The following is a 23701-nucleotide window of genomic DNA, read 5'->3' on the forward strand; positions in this document are numbered from 1 at the left end:
TGGGGTTCTTATGCACTTTTTAATAGAAAATGGTATATAGAAACATAATTAGGTTTAGTGAGATTCATTGTCACAAAATATAATTTCTCTAAATCTAACTTATATCGTTTAGCTTTACTAAAAAAATGTTTTCTACAAAATAAAGAGCTATTCAATGATAGTAAAATAATTACAAAGTTTCTTAATCATTTAAATTATATTATATTAACAATTTTAACATTCATACAACAAATTACCATAACCTTTGAGGACGAAAACTCAAATTTTATAGTTTTAAGAAGTTTTAGCAGAAAATTAGTAAATAAATTTAAACTAGAGACATCAAAACTTATTTTTTGCCAAAATTTTAGCTGATATAATGATTCGTTTTTTACTTAAAGTTAGAATATTTATTCTAGAATTGGAAAATAGCTATAGCTAATAGATATCATCAATATTACAATCTATATTTACTAAAACCTAAATATGTTCATTCAAGCTTTTCGCTTTATATGAATTATCAAATAAATAAATGGGGTATAATAGTGTCTAATATGCGTTTATTGCAAAAAGTAAAAATAATTAATCAAGATTAAAAAAATCCTAATTCTGAAAGCACTACTAATAAACAAAAAAAAGACTAAAAGTAATCTAACATTCTTATTAATTAGGATGAGTAAAAATATCAAATGACTAGCAATATTTAAACTACGACTAGTGTACATCCTTCAATAATTTTCCAATTTGCGTCTGGATTTGTACAGGATTTTTAAATTTAGAATTATGCATTAATTTTCTATAAAAGAATAACTACCTAAATAAATTAAAATTTTTATAAGTCGAAATAATGTATATAGAATTACAATAAATTTTGATTCTGATATTTAAAGAATTTTCTATAATTGTTTTTATTATGCCATTCTAAGCCTCTTTGTTTTACCTTTCCTATTAAATTCATAATTAAGAATTTTCGTCTATACTTTTTATCCACCTAATAATATTATATTTTACCAAATTTTCTAAAGACACTTTAATGAATAGAATTCTATCAGATAGTAATAATACTGAAGAGTCTTTAACTGAAAATCCTTAATAATAATCATGCTACCTACACATAATGCATCAAAAAAAGTTTCAAAATTTTTACTGTATACACTAAGTTTAGTATCACATAATATCTCAATCTTTTCCTGAGAACAATACTTTTTTTTTTTTCAAATTCATTGATATATATGATTTTAAAACATTTCTGAAAATAAAGTATATATTGTACCAAATCTTTTTTAATTTTTTTATTTTATTTTTATCAACAGCTATCTTTGACTTTTTTTTTACATTGATAAAGCATTCGAACTTTGAATTCATTAAGGAACAAATACTAATAAAGATTGTAGGACCTGGTCACAGAATGAAATGGTGATCAATTCTATAACTTATGATTCTCTAACAAATACAATTATTAGAAATCTAAAACGAAAAACTCCCAGTAAATGTAAATCTACATGGAATATTAAAAGAGTTGTTAAATTTTACCAAAAAAAGATTAATATTTTTACAATTTTAATCTCTAATTATTTAAAGAATTTTTCACGAAAAATACCTGATCTACTTGAATTAAATAACTTAGAACTAGATTTAATTCATCTAATGATTGATAAAAATAAACTTTTCACAGCTTTAAAAATAGTACAAAATTTTAATCAAAAAATAGAATTATTAAAAAAAGGTTCCTTGTTAATAAAAAGATTTTTATTCTATCGTGTCTTGCTCAACCTCACAATATAGAGCTAGATCGATAAAAAAAGCATATCTCGTATTTTTTTTTATTTTAGGGTATAGTTTTAAATAAGCTAAAACAAAACATAGTAATACTTCAATATTTATCTAAAGCCTTTGTAGCAGTTCAAACATTACTCGACTTAAGAATAACGTCAAATCTTCAAGTGATTTTTCTACCTAAAACTCGAAAATACATGTTCCTAGATAACTTGTTCAGTAATGAAATCATAAGATCAAAATTTTATTTTAAACAAAAGTTATTAAAAAACTTATTTCACTATAATTTAAAAGGAAAAATTATTACCTGTTACTTTACGGATTTTAATAACTTCAATCACAAAAATAAAATGCTATCAGACATTTTGGTAATATTAAATTAGAAAGATAATGATATTTGCAATACACCTCAAAAGTAACTTAACTTTTTTCATAAATATAAATACCGAAATGAAGATGTTAGTAGACAACTTATATCGTATAGAGAAATTAAGAAAATTCTACTATAGACTGAAATTGATATTCGTTATAACAGGTTTTAGACAATGTAGTTTTAAGACATTAGATAAAAAAATTTTTGTAATTCATAAATTTTTACAAAAACGACATTTTATCGATTCTCAACAAGATACATCTCAAACTACCATAAAGGAACTTTTTAAATATTATTTCGTATTTAATAAATAATCAAACACTTTATAAAAGGCTATGCAATTAGTTTCATAATAAATTTTTTAAAATAGATTTATTCTTGATAGGTGTTTAATGAACGGATTTTTTGCTAACAAATTGTCACTATCTAATTTATGAGCAGTCTATTTTTGTTAATAGTACTTCAATATTTTTAATCTTACTAAGTAATAACTGTTTGAAGAAAAAATACAATTGCCATTTAGTAATTCTTTTTCTTAAAATATTTTGTAGAATATACTTATACATAGATTCTTTTTTTTTCTATAAATAAAATAATAACTTTTATAGTTAACTGCCTAAAGTTAAGAAAATAGTTAACCCTTTTCTTCAATGTAATAGTTGACTGGTTCGTCTTTCTCTTTCTCAGTAAATAATTCACATAATATAAGAATAATCTGGAGTTATCTCTCAATTTACTCTTATTTTTATAATATGAGATTAATATTTTAAGGAAAAAATAAAAATGAGAATTCTTTTCATAGTTCATAACTAAATTAGACTCATTAAATTTAAATGATTTGTTATCTAACCATTTTTGTGCATTCAAGGAGTTCTCAATAAATTTATAAGTGGCATTTCGAGAAATAGTATATTGAAAAAGGTCATTGTAAAATTTTTTCTTGTGGTATTCTAGTAATGCTATAGGTACCTTTTTGTTGTTTATCATTAAGAAAGCTCTCAATTTTATCAGCTTTCATATGACACGTTCTAGTTTTAAAAATATTTCGAAGCATTTTTATATAATAATAAAATTTTAATTCATTAATTTCTAGATATGAATGCGTTTTTAAAATAAACAAAGAATCAAAATTTATAGAAACTCTTAAAAAATTGGAGTATAATTGAAAAATTTTAGTATGAAATGTTTTTATATTTAAAAAAATACTTAAACTATTCTGAAATTGACGTAATTCTAACAAAAAATATACCAAGGACATGTTCTTATTAATTTTTAATAAATAATAATAAAAATTATTATCTAGATCAAATAATTTTAGAGGTAAGATACTTTTATGAAATTTAAGATCTACTTTTACTTTATTAGGAAGAGATATTTTTTTTAGTGCTAGTTTCATAATTTAAAATTAAACTAAAAATAATGATTGCCCTAAATCTAAATTTTGCTTAATTCAAGGTTTAATTAAAAATTCTACTTATTAAAATTAGTTACATTGCGAAGAGCATTACTGGTATTAGAACCGTTAAAAGGTAGTGCCTTTTTATTACTGAAAGATTTTTTCAACTTTCTGAATTTTCTTATCGAATTAAAATTGTCTTTCCGATGAAAACGAAAATAATTAGACTTTTTTGTAAAATATGAAAGAATAGGATTACATTTTAATATCAAGTTCATTTCCTGATTTGTAATCTCTGTATTGCTATACTTGATCTTCAAAAAATAAAAAAGAAGAGTTTTAAACTTTAGTTTACTGTATGTTTTAAATAAAGTTTTAAGTTTTGTAACTCTTTTAGCCAGCTTTTGCTCTTTACTTGGAAAAACACTAGACTCTTTAACATTATCTTTTAAAGAAATTGAATACTTGGAAGTTTCACTAAATTAATACTAGAAATTTCACTAGAAAGGATTCCTCCTCTAACTGTTCGTTTTTTTGTCAAGTTTTTACGCTTAAAATGGCTTCTGTTTCCAAGAGAACCTTTTTTAACATTAATTTTCAATCTTTCAAATGTATTAAGATTTTTCTTTAATAAAAATCCTTGCTTATCATGCCCTCCGTTTATAAGAAACTCATTTCTACTAAAATCCTAATATTAGTTCAAAAACCTCTCCAAGTATTGATCCTTCTATTGTATCACCTATTTTTCTACCAATTATATGCCTTTATAAAACAAATTTACTCTATAAATTCATCATCTCTTTTAATACTATATTGAGTTCCTAGAATTGGATCTGCTATATTTATCTGATTAAAAATTAATAACTTTCATTACAAACTTATTAGTTTACTACTAGTTATATTTAGTTCCAAACAACCAGCATATATGTTAGGTTCTTGGATAATGACAAGAAATACAATCAGTCATCAACAAATAGCTCAAGACTTATCCAACAAAAAATACTCTAATATTAACGATCAAAAAATATTATTAAACGAAAAAAATTATTCTATTTATATAAATTACAAAAGATATGAATTTGAGCAAATTTTAATGAGGAAAGGCTCTTTTACAAAAAAAATTTGGATAGAAGTAATCTAAGAAATTAAAGTATTTTAAATGGGAAGAAAATAATGGAAATTTAGTACGAGCAAGAGATATACTAGAAAGAATGTGTAAGCAATTCAATTTAGACGAGGAATCTTACCTAAAAGTAATTCAATTTTCGATAGTATATTTCATTTGAAATAAAGAACTGGAATATCCAGGGAGCTAGGAACATTTTTGAAAGAGGACTCAAAATTTTATCTAATTCTCAAGTAATCTGGGAAAAATATATAGATTTTGAAAATTCCTTAGAAAATTATAAAAAAACTCGCAACATTTTTAAAAGATGGTTATCGAATACATCATCTATTAATATATGGGTTAAATATCTAGATGTTTTGATTATAGTAATAGTATGAAGTAAAACAAGGAGATTACCAAAAAGCAAGATCGATTATAACTCACATCCTAGAACAAAATCCTAACTACTTTATATTAGAAAAAGTACAGAACTTTGAAATTAACCATGGATCTCTTACTACAATAAGAAATTTGATGTATTTAATGTTTAATAAACCAAACTTCATTCATCATAAGGTTCTAAATTGATAAGTAGGCAATAACTATTCTAAAATTCGCTAATTGCGAATACTATAGCTATAATATACTGAGGTCGAAAGTGATACTGAATTACTTGAATCATATTTATTTTAAAGTAAAAAAGAACAAAATATCTTACTATATTAAATACTTTTCTAATCAAGAACATAAACTATTAATTGAATCCAGGAAAAAATTTCAAGATAAAATATCAAAATCAGTCAAAAACCACCTTTTTTTCTTCCATCTCTTAGATCTAGAGTATTGTCAAGGGACAATTGAAAGCTTTTTAGCGGTTTAAATCATAATTATAGTTATATGAGAAAGCCATGGAAAATGTACCCTTATTAAAATATTCAAGATCCATATTATCTTATCAATTGTTAATTGAATATTATTTTTTATTACTTAGCTCCCTAAACTTAACTAACCTGCTAAAGGTCACTTTCAATAGACTAATGAGTCTATTAAATACCTTTAAATCAGAATTAGAGGTATTATATGAAAAAACAGGAAATAAAAAAAATCAATGAATACATGCAGTTTTTAAAACTAAATAATGAAATTTTTTCTATAAACCTATATGATACAACAATGAATACTGTTAATTCAGTTTATTATTACTGTGAAAAATATTTTGTGATGATACAAATAAAAAAGTTTAATATTTATTAAAAGAATAACAACCCTATTATGCACATTACAAAACTTTAACCCTTATTTCTGTAGGTGTTTTGAAATTTTAAATTCTATAAAATTAATAAATTCGGATGAAAAACTAATAATAAAGCTTATACGAATTAAAAAAGCTAGTATATATGAAAAATTTCTTCTATTCCATAAAGTTAATTTCATGTTTTTAGTTACTAGAAATATTCGCCTTATCGAAAAATCATTTGGAATATTTTCAAATTTTACAAAACAAAATACTAGATTATTTCCAGAGTTCTTTTATTAAAAAACAAAGATATAAAAAACTGTTTATGCTATACTTACTATCTTATATTAACTCATGTTCTAATTCTCTTTTTGAGACAGTATCACTAAACACGCACATTAAATACGAAAAAATTCTTAAAAATATAAGTTCCAATTATTTTGATTAAATAATTAAAATCAACGAATTTAGAAATATTTTTGCATGTACTTTTTAATTATTACCACAGCTATTGAACATTAGAACAAATGCTGTTTACCTGTAGGTTGATTATAAATCAAATAAGAAACAATAAATATTTTTTTGATAAATTAACACAACTCAAGATAACCCAGCTAATAAAAAACAACAATATACCTAATATACTGATCTTGGTTATCTATATAAATAAAAGAATAAACATGGTTACTATTATAAAGGCATACTTAGGATGCTAATATTTTCATTTAAAAAAAAAGATCTTATTAATAACATACTTTTTATAAACCATTCACTACACGAGTAAAACTATTTTAATAGATGTAATGATCTACTAAAATATCGAATCAAATTATTTTCCCAAAACGACGTATCTAGTAAAAAAGCCAAAAATTTGTTGATACTATCAGACATTGAAAAGTGACAAGTAACATTTATAGTGTTGCGCCATCATCCATATTTTTTTTAAGAAGAATAATTGAGTTAAGCTCTTTCAATTGCCGCTTTTTCTTTCACTGCAACCAGATCAGTAAAAAAATAATTCCTATTGCAAGTAGATGCTTAAAAGTTATACCACAACATCCATCAACATCCTACTTACTAAAGGATTTTAAAAGAAAGACAATCGAACTAGGTTTGATTTTATATCCCGGAACTACAAATCAAGTCTTACAATATAGTAACCATATTCTTTCTATTCAAAAAGCACTACACAGACATTCCATTTTGATACCTAATACTATAACCAAAGTTCAACTTTTTTATAAAGAAAAAATTTCTACAATATTATAACATATCAGGAATCTATTTATTACAGAGACTTTATACTTTATCAATGAGTAAAAAAGCTCACTTTATATTTGACTATCTTTTGGAGATAAATTACATTTATAGAGATAAAAGAAAATATACATGCGAACTTTTATTCAATAAAAAATTATGCGATAACCACATCATTAAAAGGTTAGAAGTAATATTCACAATCAAAGAACTATAGTCGAATGACATCAGAAAAATTTTTACCGTATTTAAAAGGGCTATATTTATATGGAAAATTATATTATGATCTAAAATTAACCAGTTTATAACTCAAATGATTAATTTTATCATTCTAGTGAGACCACTTTAACAAATGCGTGACTCTTTTGAGAAGATTAAGAACAAAAGAGATATACTAAATACTATCAAACTGAAGAATAGGGAAGAATACATATCAACAAGATTACAAAAAAAATTAACTGAACTAAATACTTTAAATCAATATAACATATCTAATATTGAAATTAGTATCTATAAACCAAATACTTTTGAGAAAATCTTAAATCAAATACTTTTATTTAAAATTATTAAAAAATTTCTTAATATTAAGAAGACCGATAGTCAACCTAATTTTTCATTTAATACTAATACAATTGATAAAAAATCTGTAAAATATAAGTTTAATTTTTCTCATTTATCCTCTTATCTTCAAAAAAAAAAATTAATCAATAAGGATAACGATGAAAAAAAAAATAACATGGATAAAACCATTACCAAAACGAAGAAAACTATATTAAATATAAATCCCAAACAAAATCAGTTGCCTATTATCAACTCTTTTTTTCCCCTTATGAAAGCTGTCGATTTATACGACACTTTAATTGTTGTTGCTGAGACAGGCGCTGGCAAAACTACACAAATACCTAAATATTTATTTTCTATGGGTTATGGTAGGCTAGGACAGATCGGAATAACACAACCAAGAAGAATTGCTGCAATTAATGTTGCAACCAGAGTAGCATTAGAAGTAAACTCATCTGTTGGTTTATTGGTAGGCTACGTAATAAGGTTTGAAGATTGTATATCAAATTTAACAAAAATTAAATTTATGACAGAGGGAATATTATTGCGAGAAATTATTAATGAACCACTTTTACTCCAATATAGTGTTTTAGTGTTAGATGAAGCTCATGAAAGATCTATATTTTCAGATATTCTATTTTCATTACTTAAAGACTTAAATATTTTAAGATCAGATTTGAAATTAATCATTTGCAGCGCAACAATTAATACAAATAAATTTTCCAAATTCTTTAGCTATGCTCCTCTTTTCCAGATACCAGGAAAAATTTACTCAGTTGAAATATACAACAGTAAAGAGTCAGAAATTGATTACCTCGATGCCGTTGTTAGAACAATACTACAAATTCATATAAAGTCAAAGCAAGGTGATATTCTAGTATTTTTAACAGGCCAAGAGGATATAGAGATCGTCGAAAATATCATCAGTAAGAGATCAAAATTAATTAAAACTCTCATGGGTCAATTAGAAACATTTCCACTTTATGCCAATTTAAGTTATAATCTTCAAAATAAAATTTTTTTAAAATTACCCACAAACAAGCGTAAAGTAGTTCTTTCTACTAATATTGCCGAGACATCCCTAACAATATCAGGTATAACTTTCGTGATTGATTCGGGTTTATGCAAGCTCAAATATTTCGATTATCTTGCAAAATATGAAACACTAATTGTTTCTCCGATTGCCAAGTCATCGGCATGGCAAAGAAGTGGTAGAGCAGGAAGAACTGCGAAAGGTATCTGTTTTAGATTATATACCGTAGATACTTATAAATTTGTTTTACGTAAAGCAATCGTTCCAGAAATTCAAAGAATAGAAATAGGTATAAAAATTATAAAAAGATAGCGTAATATTAATCTTGAAATGCCTCGGTATAAACGATATAAACAATTTTGAATTTTTAGATAAACCTCCTGTTGAGAGTGTTTTTGCTAGTTTAGAACATCTCTATATTTTAGGGGGTCTAAACGAGGAAGGACAACTATCAAAACTAGGAAGATATATGTGCGAGTTTCCATTAAAACCAAGTCTATCAAAAATCTTGATTATTTCTAACTTTCACCAAGTATTATGAAAATAATTAGTGTGTAGAAGAAATACTTATTATTTGTTCGATATTATCGTTAGAATCCAGAATCTTCAATTATAATCATCTTAATAATGTTGATCAAAAACAAGTACTTAAAAAATTTACCATTATTCCAAAAAGTGATCATTTAAGCTATTTAAATGTTTTTAGAGAATGGATTAATAATGATTTCTCAATTAATTGGACTGACAGAAACTCCATAGACGTTACTAATTTTATTATAGGCTAAAATTATGTTCAAAGCAAGATTTATTTTCGAACAATTATTAGGTTTAAATCAAAAATTGTTGAATTCCCAAAAAATAGGAATCAATAAAACAAATCCTACAATGATTATTAAGTGTTTATTAAGTGGTTTATTCATGAATGCCGCCTTTTTCTATTCGGCTAACTGTTATAGATTGTTATCTAGTTCCACAGTAGTCTCTGTTCATCCTTCTTCATTATTATTAAACTATAATACTAAATGGGTAGTTTTTCAAAACATTGTGCTAACGAACAAAGAATTCATTAACGTCATAACTGAAGTGAAAATAGAATGGTTAATTGAAACAGCACCAATATTTTATAATTTTAAAAAACATATGAAAAATTATTAAATACTATAAAAAATTTTACTCATCAGAGATGCTTTTTTCTCAATTATTGTTGATTTGTAGTTTTTAAACTGAAATAATACCTCATAAGATTTTGTCACTTGATTAATATAACTAAATTTCACAATATTTCTATAAACCTAAAAAGTATTATTTTACTTTTGTTAAATATTCAGTGATTGACTTGTTATTAATGAAATAAATACTTTTTTTATATTTTTTTAAAGGTACATAAGTTAAAGCACTAAAATAACTTTTGTTCAAACTCTTTTGAGATCTTTCATCGTTGCTAGTTTTATTTTTAGCTATTTGAGATACTGGAATCTGAATTCCCCCATCAATTAATCCCTACTTCATTATATTGTACCTTAATGAATGCGTTTATTCTACCCTTTTCATTTAGACGTTTGAAACCTATATCTATCGTTAGTAGAAAAGTATGCGATTTATATAGTTTAAATTCAGTAATTATTCGTTTAGCCAATAGTAAACCAATAAAATATGAATTTATTAAGTTTTTTTTACTATGAATCAATCCAAATTTTATTAAATCCATACTGCTTGCCTTGGCTACTATAGTATCACCGGACAAACTAGAAAAAGTAATTACTCCGGATAAATTAGTGTTCGTAGTGGTAAAGTAACTTCTAAACTTTTTTGATTTGTTTGTATAAGATTTTAAAAATCTTGAATCATAAGATTTTCCATACTTAGTTAAAAACTTTCGATTTCTTCTATGTTTAACTACGAATTTTGAAAAATAGGAAGCATTTTTAATAATCTTTTGATAAATCATAGAATAATTCTAATACCAATACTGCAATCGTTATTATCAAAAAAATATCATGTTCGGCATAATTATTTCTGCAAAAGTTTTAAACATCAATGAAAAAAATTTTATATTAAAAAAGATAAATAATCCATCAGTTTCATTAGGTCCATTTTCAAATTATAGGAACTCTTGGTAATGTTTCACATGGAAAAACGACGTTTATTAAAAACTTAAACCCTATTTATTCTTATCAAAATAAAAGCGAAATAGATAATAAAATAACCATAAAATTAGGATATTCAAATTCTAAAATTACAAAAAAAAAGGTTCTTGGATTTAATAATTCTCTTTTAAAGTATGAAATTCATAGAGATCGCTCAATAAATGATGAATCGGTTGTTTTTGATTTTTCAATTGTCGATTGTCCTGGTCATGAAATTCTAGCATCTACTTTATTAACTGGTGTTTCGATAATAGACGGGTCTCTTTTATTCATTTCACAGGAGGAATGGTTTCCGCAATCTCAATCTATCGAACATTTAGTTGCATTAAAAAATAAAAATTTAATGCATATAGTTATCGTTCTGAGCAAAATAGACTTATTAAAGATAAATTTTTTCTTCTATAGATATTTATTTATTAAATCGTTCATAGAAGAGGTTATATACTTTAAATGTATATTTATACCTTTTACAGAAAAAGTAAAAACAAAACGACATTTTATATTTAATAATATAATCAATTGTTTTGGAAATATATCACGAGTTTTGCAATTCCCACCATTTTTTACTGTTATCAGAACTTTCGCATTGATAAGTAAGACTAAGAACAATAATTTAATAACAAGAGGTATATTTGGAGGATCATTAATAAGAGGGTACTTAAAAAAAAACCAACTCATCGAAATTAGACCAGGAACATTAAAACATAAAAATACTTATCCTTTTCTAAATAAAATAATAGGCATTAAAGACTTTAATTTAGATATTCCAGAAATACTACCTAGAGGATTAATAGCAATAGAAACAAACGTATTATCTTATAGTAAAGATCAGTTCAAGTGCCACTAATAATGACTTATTGGTTGGCAGTGTTGTTGGAGAAATTGGGACATTACCACCAGTATATAGAGCATTGAAGATCAGATTCAATATAATTAAAAAAAATATTAAATATAATATTAGACAAACTAAAAAACTTATGAAAACAAACGCAATAGAAATAGGCGAGCTTGTATTGTTGAATATCAATTCTGCTACTACACTAGGAGTTGTTATGAATGTATTAACTTTTTTAAAAGATCAATTTTTCATCAGTCTCTATTTATTTGAATACCCCCGTTTGCTCCTTCGCACTCGCGAAAGTAACTGTTTCAAAATTCATTGAACAAAAATGGAGAATTATTATTTGGGGATCCTTAGAGGGTGGATTAAAAATAACTCCATTCTAAAAAGTCGCAGGCTCTCTAAATAAACTTGTTTAAATGGTAAATAATGATTATCGCACTTCTTGAAACAATCACTGGAATATTCTTATTAAAAATTACACTGAAAAAAAAACAAACTCGGTTTTCCATTTTACAATATTTACCATTTAGAAATATATTTGCAACTATAGAGTTCTGTAGTTTATACAATTTTTTCTATTGTAATGAAAGGATAATTGGCTTTTTAAAGTGCTGTTTTACTGTTTATTTTTTCTAACTAGAATATAAAGCCCGGTTCAATAATATTAGTATCCGATGTTATTTATAATCATCTAATCTCACTTTCTCACGATAGTTATTTTATAACTGATCATATTTCATTAAAATTAACAAGACTACTACGAGAATACTTTTTTAGTACATTGACCACAATTTCTAAAAAAACTTTTCAAACCATCTCTAAATTCCTAAATAATTCTATTAACAAAATAAAGGTATTATAAAATATTTTAGTTCAATTCTTTTAAATTTTATGATAAATTAATCACAAAAAGAAATCAAAAAACAATAAAGGATATTAATGATAAATTTATTGAAATTGTACTAATGTTGAGAAAGAATCATCACGGTATATTCAATGAAAACAAAGAGCTCTTATACTTTTTTGAGAATTGTAAAAAAATCAACCGTTTTTACAATACTATTATGAATAAAAATTTACGTTTTTCTCAATATTATTTAAACAGCATGGCTAACTCTTTATTACAAATAAATGAGAATTTCAAAGTTTATTAATTTTAAAAGTGTTTTAAAAGTTTTCTAAACTCTTTTAAAGAAAAAAAAATATTACCATTAATTATTATTTTATTTAGTTTAAAAATAATATTGCACTTTCAACAAATTTTAACTTCAATATTATCTTGTATTCCTTGCAATGAAGAAAGAAGACCTACTACTTTGACATATTTTCGTAATTACCCTTCAGAGACTGCTTTAATACAGATCTGGTCGATCTCAAAGTCTATAAATTCAAAACAAATATTAGCGAATGTTTATGCAATTAACTCTAAAATTAAATCAAGAAATATACTTTATAAATTGTTCGGATTTTAACAATTTTCACTTATAATTGATCAATACAAGATATCTATTCTTTTTAAATCATAGAATTAATAAATGTATTATAATTTTATTTAACATAAGTAAAGCATTTTTCTACATAAGGATAAGTTCCCTAAAGAAATAATATACAAGACAATTGCTTCAAATCCATTGTTATTTTCCCTTAATAATAATAGATATTCTGATACCAAAGGTATTATATCCTACTTTAATCAATAAATACCAAGTATAATTGTATAAATATTAAATTTGTTAAATTCTTGGAGAACCTTTTGTTTTGTCTAAGTTTGTTGGACTGATGAATTATAAAATACAATGAAATAGAAATTATTCTTCTTATTATAGCTTGTCTTTGTTCAATTATAGCTTTATTTATCATATACCTATTAAATTTAACTTTTTCTTGGCACTGTTCTCGCATTATTTAGGAATATTTAATTATTATTAAAGTAGTTTCAAGTAGTATAAACTTCACCATTTTTAATGTTTCTAGTGTATTCATAAAATAATTTCTCCATATTTAGAATTTTAAATAAGTTTTCAAGCGTTACAAGATGATCTGAATCAGACGATTTTCTTGATTCATTCGTAGATGATAAAATGTCAATTTTCTATTATGAAATTAAAAACCTTAAGAATTTTTAAAAATAATTCACCACCAATTCTTTTTTTTAATTGTAAAAATAAATTTTTTATAAAAACCCTCATCGAAGAACTAGTTGTCTTTTATTTATAATCGTATACTTGAAGATCAAGATTTATTCTTTTTAATATTTTCCATGACAAGGCATTCACGCTTAAAAGATTGCCATAAAATATACACAATTTTTTAATTTTTATTACATCGAGTCTATGGATAGTTTGAAGTATTACAATAAAACATTCTTCTAAAAATTTTTTTCTATTCATACTTATAATACTTTTTAAAATCTGTTTTGCATAACATCTCTGACAAAGTTATGTAAAATTTCAAGGAATTTTTTTCTTGGAGACAACATTCAATTATTGTAGTACAAATATTTATTTGTAAAAATTTAGGAATATTAAGTTTGTGAATTCTCTGAAAAGCATCCTCTGCGCTTAAGGAAGACATAAAAATTATGTATAGATTTTTTCGTAACACAATTGTAGCATTATCTTGATAGTTTTTGCATTCATTTTTTGTGTAATTTTTTTCTTTTGTAAACTTGGCAGCATTTTTCACATATGCATTGGTGCTTTTTTCTATTTGATTCATAATACTTTCTATGAATATCAAAAAGTTTAAACAGTGGTCATTTTTAATCAGGGTTTTGGTTAATTGCGAATATAGAACTTTTTTATGAATTAATGTATTTTCAATGTCACAATCAAGCTTTTGAATTTTTCTAAAAAATTCACTATACCTTAATTTTAGTTCATCCCTTGTATTAATATCCATATGTTTTGATTTAATAAAATCATTTTTTTTAAGTCCATCATTTACTGAAAACAAATAATTATAGATATTAGAGTTTATCTTTTTTTTCATAAAAATTTTTATTCTATTATCACAATTAAAACATTTTTAAAATACCATTAAATGGTCTTCGGTGAAGAGATAAACAAAGCTTTAAAATAATCTTTATAAGACACAAAGAAAAGTATGATTTTTGGTTAATCATGAAGGATAAGATTTTTTTTATAATTTTTGTCTCAATTATTTTATTTTCAATTAATAAAATAATAAAATACAATGAAACTTTAGATGCGTAAAAATTGTGGTTTTTATATGACTCTCGAAACTAAAAAATAAAATTAACCTGCATAATTAAAGAAGACAATAATTTTGTAACAATACTAGGCAATACGTAATTAATAAAACTAATAAAATCAACCACTGATTTTGTCATCCTTGGAAAGCAGCTCTGCTGAAATAAGATAAATCTTAAAAAGCATACTTCATTTTTTAATATATGCTTTTTGTATAATTTATACTTCCAACGTCTGTTTTACGTTTCTATAATTAATTTTAACAGAGTAGGTTTTATTTATATGTTTAATCAATTTTTTCATATTTTGATCCATTAATTACTACTGCTTTTATACTTAAATAATTTTATTTTGAATTACTTAGTTTACTCTAGTTGGCTTCCCTTTCAGATTCTTTTAACAAAACTATATCTCCTATGAATTAAAACTATACCTATACGAACTGGCCCTTTAATATTTCTTATTAATGTTTTTTTAATATTTGTAATTGATTTAACTCTTACTTGAGTACCCTAAATTTTCTTTAATACTTGTCCGCGTTTTCCTACCTTTTTAAGTATCTTAGTAACTATTACAAATTCTGAATTAGAATCTTTCACTACCATTGTTAAGAATAAACTGCACCCGGCTAATATAAGTTAAAATTTAAACTTTAGAAAACCAATGAATAATATCTATCTCTTATAAACTAATTGCAAAAATAAACGAGTCAATATATGACGATTAAAAAATTAAAAAACACAGCATCAAAACTATTGAAATGCGGATCTAATAAAATTAAAATAAACCCAATTTATTATAGTTTTTTAAAATCAGAAAACAATAGTTAAATTTTTTAATATAGGAAAAAAAATAATTGATCTCTTCAAAAAAAGAATAATAATAAAAAAAACAATAAAAGGTGTATCCTCCTACAGGAAAAAACTAAGGAAAGCTAAAAAACAATCTGGTTTAAAAAGAGGCATTGGTTATATTCTAATCAAAAGGTAGAAGAAAAGGTACTAAAAACGCAAGAAAAAAGTATAAAATTTTATGGATCCATAAAATTAGAAACCAGAGAAAATTATTAAAGATGTTTAGAAATAAAAAACAATTTTTAAACTATAAAATATTATTAAACAAAGTATTCTTTTTTTCAAAGATTAAAGGAAATTTTTTCTCATCAACAAAACATCTCTTAGAACATATGAAATTATCATATAATTAAACTTATCTTATTAAATTAATATTCCAATAAGATTGCGCTTATTTGTTTAACGTAATTATAATGATGATAATTAATTAATCCTATTATTTATTTTAAAAAATCGTCGATAATAGTTTGAATACTTATAGGAACTGCCGGAGTTGACCCTCTTTATGATATTTTTTTACCTTAACGAATGCCATAAGCCCCACACAATCACACTCATAAAGAAAACATACATCAGATTGTCTATTAAAGGAAAGAAAAATGACCATCTAATATAGCTTCCTAGAATTACTTTATAGTTCGTTAAACACAAAATTATTAAATCAAGAAAGTTTGCCTATTTTTAATAATATTACGATAGCTGCATGAAATCTTAGGAACATTGGTAATTCTCGATTACTTACTATCCCTACCACCAAATACATGTATAAACTAACTAGCAAAAAAGTGCACCCAAAAACAACTGCACACGGATATTCTAATTTATAATTTATACACTTAAAAGTTCATAAATAATCAAATTTAATGGAAAATTACTGTAAGTATTTCTTCCATGAATAAATATAGTTAATAAAGGTAGCATATACGTCAAAGCAGCTTTCACATTGATATATTTATCCTTTTTTTTGCTATTTCTAAGGGAAGAAACTAAATTTAAAAGAACAACTTTCGTTTAGAACGACTACTTTTTTATATTTTTTGTCAATTAAAAAATTTTTTTTATCACACATTCGTCTTGCTATTGAAACTTTACTAAAATGTTTTAAACTAAATGCATAACTATTTTTTATCGATAGTATCATAAACGAGCGAATTATAATTAAAAGTTATACACTGGTACCCTCGTTTTCTCGGGATTGTAAACTTTTAGAATTATTAATATACAGTTTACTTAAGGTTTGATCAATTTTATTTAGTTAACTAGAAATATCATAAATATTATATGACTTTGTCAATTATACCAAATTTTAAAGCTTCCTGGGAGCTAATTGATAGTTTCCTTAGATAAAACTACTTGATTAAAGCTTACTTTCTTAATAGTTTCCGGCTTCAGTTGGGTTTCCTTTGATATATTATAAATAATTAAATTTTGTTTATATAATAAATCTTTCCAAAAAGTGACCGTATCTTTCTTATTTGATATTCTCTTAGAATTTATTTCAGTCTCAGTGAATAATACTATTAATTAAAGTTGTACCTATAGAATTTTTTAGTCCATATCTATTTGACTTTATTCCAGACGATAGAATTAACCCAATATCGTAATTACATAAACCTATGTTATATGATGAGTATTCAAATCTTATGGTTTGTAAGAAGTTATAAAGGTATAAATCACTAGTATATAAAAAATTCTAAGTATTTTTATCTAACATTTTTTGTTTGATAAGGAGTATTTATAAATATCCTATTTTTCTCATTTTTCCTATTCATAAATAAGAAAATTACCTGTGATATTAAAAGCTGTACAATAAATGTATTAATCTATAGAGTATTAAATTACAGGTTGCCCAATAAATATTATGTTTTTCTCATAAATTTTAGAAGATATATCATAAAATTTTTTAGTATTTTTACCGATTCTCTTGTTTTTAAAGTATTTATTGATACAATTATATTTCTTAGGTACTTTTAAAATAAATGAAGTCCTGATCATCTTGTGAATTTATAAAGTAATAAAAATTATTTATGTAAATTTTTCACAATGCTCAGGACGAAAATAGAAAAAATAGAAAATAAAAATACTAATAAATCAGAAAAAAATATGCCTATAGAAAAGTATCTTTAAATAAAAAAAGCATTCCCCAAAAGTTTACAAAAACATTATTCATCTACAATCTACATTCAAATCTCGAAGAATATTCGATCTATGATTTTTTTTCTCGAGACTGCAGGATCATCGACTTAAAGTTACTAAAAGATCGGAGTAATGGAAAATCAAAAGGTATGGCCTATATAGAGGTACTAACTGAAGTAAAAATTTTAGTATTAGAAGGATCTTATGAATGCTTTAGCATTAACAGGAAAATTTCTCTATGGAAATTATTTAATGGTAAAAATTTCAGAAGTATCGTTATTTTTTATAAGGCCGGAAAAAATTCAAATGGTGAATTATCTCGTTCTAAAAATTCAATATCATTAATACCTGGTCAAAAGTATAATATCCTTGATACAATTACAGAATCTTCGAATATTTTAATTGTTAATAACTTAAATCACGGAATCAGAGTTTTACAATTAATTATAGGAAAAAGATTTATTTAGCTTATTTTCTCTCTTTGGAAAGGTAGTTAAGATAGACTCTTTATTTTTAAATAATGATTTTTATTATTGCGTCACGTTTACAAACTACACGAGTGTCATGTTATCCAAAATGAAATTACACAAAATCAAATTGGGCGGTAGACCAATGTCAGTGCTAGATAAAAAAGAATTTTTAGACACTTTTTAAAGTAAAATAAATCAAGATCAATTGATAGAATAATTTCACTTAGAACATCATTTCGAGCATAAATATATAGAACTTATAAATTAAATTGTTTACAATATTTATAAACTAATTTTTTATTAAATTACCTGGTGCGCATTTATTTTTAAATACTTCATTAATTCTTTTATATAGTTATTCTTTACTAGTAAAAGTATCAGAACAACTTTTTCTAATAACGTACTTTTATATAAATGTTAACGTTTCAAAATAATATAAATTGTTTATAAAAATAGTTGAAAACTTTTTGAATACATCAAAAATAAATACTGATAATTTTTTTTCGAGTAAAAATATCTCTAATTTTACCAAATCTAGGAAATTTACAGCTGGAATCAGATCTATTTCGACAGATGTTTGATTAGATTTATTACATTTCACGAAATGGTAAAACTTACACAACATCAAAATGAATAAAGGCGAAAAATTCATTAAACGGTAACCCTGATAAAATAAAATTCTATAAAAAAAGACTTTACGTTTGAACATTTAATAAAGCTGTCTCTGATAATACCGAGTCAGTAAAATAAAATTCATCCACTCTTGCTATTAGGTTCTTAATTAAATATAAAGAAACAATATTAGTAGAATTAAAAGAGATCGAGATCGTAGAAAACCCAATTTTAAACCAGAAGTTAAACTCATTAATAAAACTTGAAATTTTAATTGTTAAATAATGTTGTACATTTCTAATCTGATTGCGCTTCTGGAAAATTTTCGATAACAATGTAATTACGCTACTAATTGTTTGGTATTCTTTATGAAAACAATAAACCTTTTCTCAAAGTAGTGAAAAATGGTTCGAAAATAATAGTTTTAAAGGTAATACATCTAAAAAGCGAATTCATCATTAAAATATTGTTAAGATTCAATGTATTATGAAATAAATTCTTGAGTAAAGATACTTTTTCGGGTTTAATAAGACTCATTTCTATAATTCCCCACAAATCCCCCTTCAAAGACTGATACGTAAAAACTTACTTTATATCGCTTTTCATTGTCCAAACAAATGATAAAAAAAGAGTTGTTTGATATTAGCTTTTGTAGTGGCGTCAAGCTCGTGTTAATTGATGATTTTAAATAAAAATAAGAAAGAATATTATGAATCAATTTATTCTTCTTCATAACCAATAGTTCCCATTCGCACGTACCTAATACATGAAGCTTAGGTGTTATACAGGGATTATATTCTTTTATTTTTAAATAATATTGTAGGTTGGGCTTTGTATATAGAAAAATTTCTGCCCATTTTTCTAAACCATCTTCTTTCCTAAATCTATACAAAAATAACAAACCTTATAGGAGTTATTAGAATAATATGAAGAAATTTTTTTAATCGCAACCAAAAAACCTATTAATTGGCTAAAGACCTCGTTCGAATAAAAGGTGACTATACTAGCCGGTAGATAAAAGCCATAAGAATAAAAACCGCTAAGCGATATAGATAAAATTATATGTTTGGCTTTTGATACGAACTTAGATGCAAAAATTTTATTAGCATTTTCTTCATCTATAATAATGCAATCGCCGATCCTATGGAAATTATGCTTAAGTTTATATTCAATATTTATATACTTGTAAAAAATATCTCAACCTTTAATACTAAACTCGTGAAAATTAATTTTAATTTTTTAAACCTATTCAAATTGTAGCACACAATTTTAAAATCAATTTTTTCCTTAAAACCAACAGAGCTCAAACTTGTGATAATAAATTGTAAAATAATATTAATATTAGACAAATAAATACTAAATATCTCAATTTGGTTGATACCTAGTAATATCATCACAGTTGTTAACATCCCAAGCAAAGATGACTTTTAAAAATAATATCTACTTTGCCTCTTCCTCTTGCAGAGAATATAGTCGAGAATGTGTTGTTATTATTTAAAAAATGATCAAACATCAAAATCATGCCTTTAGTTTGATCAAATGATGCACAGGATTTAATATAAGGTTTGATCAATTTCAAATTTATAGACCCTTTTATCGTTTTTTGATGTATAAATTTTTGTATCTCAGTGTTATACTTGTTTAATTCATTCCTAACACTCGGAATAAAATCTGATGAGAACCTAGATATCCTATTCTTTTTCATCACTATTTTATTTTTAATAAATACTAATAATGAAATTAGTATGTAGTGAGAAATGAAAATCTGTGTATCTCTATAATAGGTATAAAATTTACTATCATAAAACACAAAATCTTTATCTTGTACTATACAGATGAGAGATCCCCCTCCTACAGTAGTATGTATCCCAAAACATAGAGAATCCAATCCCATTGGTCCATTAACCTATTTAGATTATTATTACATCAAAAATAGAAATGTTATAATTTAAGCATCTCTTTACTTTATTATCGAGTGATGTGTTATAATCTATGTGAAGAATAGAATAAATAAGCGAATATAATAATTTTTTCTTTCCCTTAATGGATCTCAAAAAGATTTTAGAACCTTAATAGTTTTTTAAAATCGGTAGATTGAGAAAAATTAATATACAATAAATTTTTTTTCACAATTATAGAATAGATCAAAAGGATAATCGAAAAAGTTTTATTGAAACAAACACTTTCTATAAAAAAAAGGAGTCTTTGATCTGTAAGAAAATTTGATAAAATTCTAAAAAATAATTTAGTTTTAGATAAAATTAAAGTCTTCATTACGAAGTATTTGATGTGTAAACTACTCTAATGGCTTTTCTACTGTATTGACTATAATACTTAAGGAACTTTCTTAACGAACATGAAGAGTTCTTGTACTAAGAAACATTTTTTATTTTAAAAAATATTACTTGATATACTAATAGAATAAAAATTTCAATAAAAATTTATTTAAAAAACTATTCTATAATTAAAACAAAGTTCTAAAATAAATCTTACAAATTATAAATTAAACCTGTATAAAAGGATTCTAAGTAAGGTATCTGCTGTTACTTAATGACAAAAGAATCAACTTCACATATTGCTGGTATCGATCTAGGTACAACTTATAGTTGTATCGGAATGTGGATCAAATCCAAAGTTCAAATAATAAGCAATGAAGCGGGTAATCGTACTACAGCTTCTGTTGTAGCTTTCACAGATGATGATAAATTAGTCGGTGATGCTGCAAAAAATCAAGCAATCTTTCATCCTAGCCAAGTCGTTTATGATTCCAAAAGAATGCTAGGTAAAAAATATAATGACGAAACAATTCAGGATGATATGAAAACATGGCCATTTAAAGTTTTACAAGGACCTAAAGAATCAATTTTAATATCCGTTCAAATTAAAGGAGAAACAAGAGAGTTTTCCCCTGAACAGATCTCTTCAATAGTTTTAAGAAAAATGCGTGAAATTGGAGAAAATTTTACATTAAAACCAATAAACGACGTAGTTATTACTGTTCCAGCCTATTTTAATGATGGCCAGAGAATTGCAACCAAGGATGCGGGCGCACTAGCTGAACTAAAAGTAAACCGTATCGTTAATGAACCAACTGCAGCCTGTATTGCTTATGGTATGGATAGAACTAAAAAACAATCCAGAGAAAGAAGCGTACTAATCTTTGACCTTGGTGGTGGTACATTTGATGTATCCATCCTTTGTATTGACGGCGGGGTCTTTGAAGTAAAAGCTACTCATGGAAATACACATTTAGGTGGTGAAGATTTTGACCGTGCTCTAGCAGACTATATCATTTCTGAGTTTGAAAAAAAACACCCTAATACAAATCTAAGAAAAGACGATCGTGCTTATAGAAGAATCAAATCCGCTTCTGAACGTGCTAAAAGAACATTATCATCAAAAACTTCTGCCCAAATTGAATTAGATGCTTTAATAGATGGTATTGATTTTAGCTTAATGCTTACTAGAGCAAGATTTGAAGAAATTTGCGAGCCATTATTCAAAAAACTTGTAGATCCTGTTTTAAACTGTATCAGAGATGCAGGATATGCTAAAAAAAAAATTCATGATATTGTTTTAGTTGGTGGATCAACAAGAATCCCCGCTGTTCGTGATCTATTAGCTGAACAATTTAAAGGACGAGAGATATCAAATAACATCAATCCGGATGAAGCTGTCGCATATGGAGCTGCTATTCAAGGAGCCATTCTAGCAGGTTTGGAGGATGATACCGTTAATCAATTATTATTGTTAGATGTTATACCACTTTCATTAGGAATCGAAACTGAAGGTAGGTTTAATGAAGTAGTAGTCCCTAAAAATAGTACAATACCCACTACCAGGGACCAAATGTTTGGTGCTTCAAGTGAATTTCAAGAAGCCACCCTATTAAAGTGGTGGAGGGGAAGAGCACTTACAAAAGACTGCCACGAGCTAGGACAATTTACAATCAACGTAACTCCTCAAGCTCGCAAAGATTCCAAAGTCATGGTTGTACTTGATATTGATGCTGATGGACTGCTAGAAGTATCAGCTATGGACATGAAATCTAAAAACTCTAATAAATTAAGTATAACAAGTGACAGAAGAATACTATCAAGTGACGAAATCGGAAAAATGATAGATGAAGCTAAACAATTCGAAGAAAAAGACAAAAAGGATAAACTCATATTAATGAAGAAAATTGAATTAAGGAGAGAACTTGATAAAGCTCGATCAACATTCCCTGATCTAGATAGCTACAAACAAAGATCAATACCAGACGCAAGAGCCAACGAGTTTACTCAATATTTAAATGACCTTGAAATGTGGGTAGATCATGACAATAACCAAGATGCTGCACTTTATGATAAAAAAACCGAAGAACTAAGAAAAAAACTAAATTATTTAACAAGTGGATCTGACGCGAAAAATTCATCTAAAGACCCTAAAGAGAATGTACTAAGTTAATATTGTATGGGACTTCATCGTCGCAAACATCAATATGTTGATCACTATTGTATCTAGTTCCATAGGCTTATTCCTTGTCAGTATCTCATACATAAAGTTATATAGATATTTGTAACCATGGCTCTTCATACTACAAGACTCTTATGTAAGTCGATAATTACTTTATCATATGTAACATTTAATTAAAAATTATATTATACACCTATATTTCTTGATACATGCACAGATAGCTCGCCCTTATATATACGCCGCTCCCT

The 23701-nt window shown here is 25.3% G+C and overlaps 20 protein-coding genes across 20 annotated transcripts, besides 1 other annotated feature; 10 read left to right on the top strand and 10 right to left on the bottom strand.

Annotated features, from left to right (window-relative positions):
• Positions 1-10: 10 nt before the first annotated feature.
• BNATCHR379 (hypothetical protein) lies at positions 11-672 on the top strand. Its single annotated transcript, XM_001712961.1, is given in 5 exon segments — positions 11-32; positions 53-297; positions 317-379; positions 399-551; positions 571-672. The coding sequence occupies 5 exon segments, from the start codon at positions 11-13 to the stop codon at positions 670-672; spliced, it is 585 nt and encodes a 194-aa protein (XP_001713013.1).
• A 21-nt stretch (positions 673-693) lies between these two features.
• On the bottom strand, positions 694-1344 carry BNATCHR380 (hypothetical protein). Its single annotated transcript, XM_001712962.1, is given in 6 exon segments — positions 694-775; positions 794-900; positions 920-970; positions 991-1067; positions 1088-1163; positions 1183-1344. The coding sequence occupies 6 exon segments, from the start codon at positions 1342-1344 to the stop codon at positions 694-696; spliced, it is 555 nt and encodes a 184-aa protein (XP_001713014.1).
• A 48-nt stretch (positions 1345-1392) lies between these two features.
• rhelx (RNA helicase) lies at positions 1393-2442 on the top strand (the record flags this gene model as incomplete). The annotated part of the gene is given in 4 exon segments (XM_001712963.1): positions 1393-1705; positions 1725-1792; positions 1812-2123; positions 2143-2442. 4 exon segments carry the CDS (start codon positions 1393-1395, stop codon positions 2440-2442), a joined length of 993 nt encoding a protein of 330 aa, XP_001713015.1.
• A 117-nt stretch (positions 2443-2559) lies between these two features.
• On the bottom strand, positions 2560-3524 carry BNATCHR381 (hypothetical protein). The annotated part of the gene is given in 3 exon segments (XM_001712964.1): positions 2560-2709; positions 2729-3078; positions 3098-3524. The coding sequence occupies 3 exon segments, from the start codon at positions 3522-3524 to the stop codon at positions 2560-2562; spliced, it is 927 nt and encodes a 308-aa protein (XP_001713016.1).
• Positions 3525-3598: 74 nt separating this feature from the next.
• rps6 (ribosomal protein S6) lies at positions 3599-4395 on the bottom strand (the record flags this gene model as incomplete). Its single annotated transcript, XM_001712965.1, is given in 5 exon segments — positions 3599-3969; positions 3990-4212; positions 4232-4286; positions 4306-4370; positions 4390-4395. The coding sequence occupies 5 exon segments, from the start codon at positions 4393-4395 to the stop codon at positions 3599-3601; spliced, it is 720 nt and encodes a 239-aa protein (XP_001713017.1).
• A 54-nt stretch (positions 4396-4449) lies between these two features.
• Positions 4450-6317, top strand: clf1 (cell division control protein; the record flags this gene model as incomplete). Its single annotated transcript, XM_001712966.1, is given in 9 exon segments — positions 4450-4656; positions 4676-4777; positions 4797-5006; positions 5026-5208; positions 5228-5506; positions 5526-5705; positions 5725-5870; positions 5890-6055; positions 6075-6317. 9 exon segments carry the CDS (start codon positions 4450-4452, stop codon positions 6315-6317), a joined length of 1716 nt encoding a protein of 571 aa, XP_001713018.1.
• Positions 6318-6396: 79 nt separating this feature from the next.
• On the top strand, positions 6397-7434 carry rfc4 (DNA replication factor C; the record flags this gene model as incomplete). The annotated part of the gene is given in 6 exon segments (XM_001712967.1): positions 6397-6522; positions 6543-6649; positions 6668-6766; positions 6787-7096; positions 7116-7316; positions 7336-7434. 6 exon segments carry the CDS (start codon positions 6397-6399, stop codon positions 7432-7434), a joined length of 942 nt encoding a protein of 313 aa, XP_001713019.1.
• Positions 7435-7478: 44 nt separating this feature from the next.
• On the top strand, positions 7479-9875 carry cdc28 (putative pre-mRNA splicing factor; the record flags this gene model as incomplete). The annotated part of the gene is given in 4 exon segments (XM_001712968.1): positions 7479-9009; positions 9029-9252; positions 9272-9481; positions 9501-9875. 4 exon segments carry the CDS (start codon positions 7479-7481, stop codon positions 9873-9875), a joined length of 2340 nt encoding a protein of 779 aa, XP_001713020.1.
• Positions 9872-10668, bottom strand: rpl5 (ribosomal protein L5; the record flags this gene model as incomplete). The annotated part of the gene is given in 3 exon segments (XM_001712969.1): positions 9872-10012; positions 10032-10220; positions 10240-10668. The coding sequence occupies 3 exon segments, from the start codon at positions 10666-10668 to the stop codon at positions 9872-9874; spliced, it is 759 nt and encodes a 252-aa protein (XP_001713021.1).
• A 49-nt stretch (positions 10669-10717) lies between these two features.
• eif2G (eukaryotic translation initiation factor gamma SU) lies at positions 10718-12094 on the top strand (the record flags this gene model as incomplete). The annotated part of the gene is given in 4 exon segments (XM_001712970.1): positions 10718-10808; positions 10828-11675; positions 11695-11925; positions 11945-12094. The coding sequence occupies 4 exon segments, from the start codon at positions 10718-10720 to the stop codon at positions 12092-12094; spliced, it is 1320 nt and encodes a 439-aa protein (XP_001713022.1).
• Positions 12095-12137: 43 nt separating this feature from the next.
• BNATCHR382 (hypothetical protein) lies at positions 12138-13183 on the top strand. The annotated part of the gene is given in 4 exon segments (XM_001712971.1): positions 12138-12332; positions 12352-12564; positions 12584-12856; positions 12875-13183. The coding sequence occupies 4 exon segments, from the start codon at positions 12138-12140 to the stop codon at positions 13181-13183; spliced, it is 990 nt and encodes a 329-aa protein (XP_001713023.1).
• Positions 13184-13263: 80 nt separating this feature from the next.
• Positions 13264-13613, bottom strand: BNATCHR383 (hypothetical protein). The annotated part of the gene is made up of 2 exons (XM_001712972.1): positions 13264-13395; positions 13416-13613. 2 exons carry the CDS (start codon positions 13611-13613, stop codon positions 13264-13266), a joined length of 330 nt encoding a protein of 109 aa, XP_001713024.1.
• Positions 13614-13647: 34 nt separating this feature from the next.
• cwc22 lies at positions 13648-15238 on the bottom strand (the record flags this gene model as incomplete). The annotated part of the gene is given in 7 exon segments (XM_001712973.1): positions 13648-13803; positions 13823-13915; positions 13937-14093; positions 14113-14715; positions 14735-14955; positions 14974-15147; positions 15167-15238. 7 exon segments carry the CDS (start codon positions 15236-15238, stop codon positions 13648-13650), a joined length of 1476 nt encoding a protein of 491 aa, XP_001713025.1.
• Positions 15239-15293: 55 nt separating this feature from the next.
• On the bottom strand, positions 15294-15528 carry rps28 (ribosomal protein S28; the record flags this gene model as incomplete). Its single annotated transcript, XM_001712974.1, is given in 3 exon segments — positions 15294-15337; positions 15357-15435; positions 15454-15528. The coding sequence occupies 3 exon segments, from the start codon at positions 15526-15528 to the stop codon at positions 15294-15296; spliced, it is 198 nt and encodes a 65-aa protein (XP_001713026.1).
• Positions 15529-15639: 111 nt separating this feature from the next.
• On the top strand, positions 15640-16130 carry rpl19 (ribosomal protein L19; the record flags this gene model as incomplete). Its single annotated transcript, XM_001712975.1, is given in 3 exon segments — positions 15640-15748; positions 15768-15890; positions 15910-16130. The coding sequence occupies 3 exon segments, from the start codon at positions 15640-15642 to the stop codon at positions 16128-16130; spliced, it is 453 nt and encodes a 150-aa protein (XP_001713027.1).
• Positions 16131-16217: 87 nt separating this feature from the next.
• Positions 16218-16918, bottom strand: tic20 (translocan of the chloroplast inner membrane protein; the record flags this gene model as incomplete). Its single annotated transcript, XM_001712976.1, is given in 5 exon segments — positions 16218-16278; positions 16298-16452; positions 16472-16593; positions 16614-16763; positions 16783-16918. The coding sequence occupies 5 exon segments, from the start codon at positions 16916-16918 to the stop codon at positions 16218-16220; spliced, it is 624 nt and encodes a 207-aa protein (XP_001713028.1).
• A 182-nt stretch (positions 16919-17100) lies between these two features.
• Positions 17101-17772, bottom strand: clpP-6 (Clp protease; the record flags this gene model as incomplete). The annotated part of the gene is given in 4 exon segments (XM_001712977.1): positions 17101-17294; positions 17314-17470; positions 17490-17600; positions 17620-17772. 4 exon segments carry the CDS (start codon positions 17770-17772, stop codon positions 17101-17103), a joined length of 615 nt encoding a protein of 204 aa, XP_001713029.1.
• A 48-nt stretch (positions 17773-17820) lies between these two features.
• On the top strand, positions 17821-18567 carry msl1 (U2 snRNA-associated protein; the record flags this gene model as incomplete). Its single annotated transcript, XM_001712978.1, is given in 3 exon segments — positions 17821-17894; positions 17915-18344; positions 18364-18567. 3 exon segments carry the CDS (start codon positions 17821-17823, stop codon positions 18565-18567), a joined length of 708 nt encoding a protein of 235 aa, XP_001713030.1.
• Positions 18568-18606: 39 nt separating this feature from the next.
• BNATCHR384 (conserved ATPase) lies at positions 18607-21269 on the bottom strand. The annotated part of the gene is given in 11 exon segments (XM_001712979.1): positions 18607-18672; positions 18693-18786; positions 18806-19063; positions 19083-19359; positions 19379-19565; positions 19585-19865; positions 19886-20191; positions 20212-20419; positions 20440-20901; positions 20921-21044; positions 21064-21269. The coding sequence occupies 11 exon segments, from the start codon at positions 21267-21269 to the stop codon at positions 18607-18609; spliced, it is 2469 nt and encodes an 822-aa protein (XP_001713031.1).
• A 342-nt stretch (positions 21270-21611) lies between these two features.
• Positions 21612-23444, top strand: hsp70 (chaperone HSP70; the record flags this gene model as incomplete). Its single annotated transcript, XM_001712980.1, has 1 exon — positions 21612-23444. The coding sequence occupies one exon, from the start codon at positions 21612-21614 to the stop codon at positions 23442-23444; it is 1833 nt and encodes a 610-aa protein (XP_001713032.1).
• Positions 23391-23701: part of a repeat region (right arm terminal repeat) that runs on past the window's edge.

Source organism: Bigelowiella natans, assembly GCF_000002455.1.
Source record: "Bigelowiella natans nucleomorph chromosome 3, complete sequence".
Lineage (NCBI taxonomy): Eukaryota > Cercozoa > Chlorarachniophyceae > Bigelowiella > Bigelowiella natans.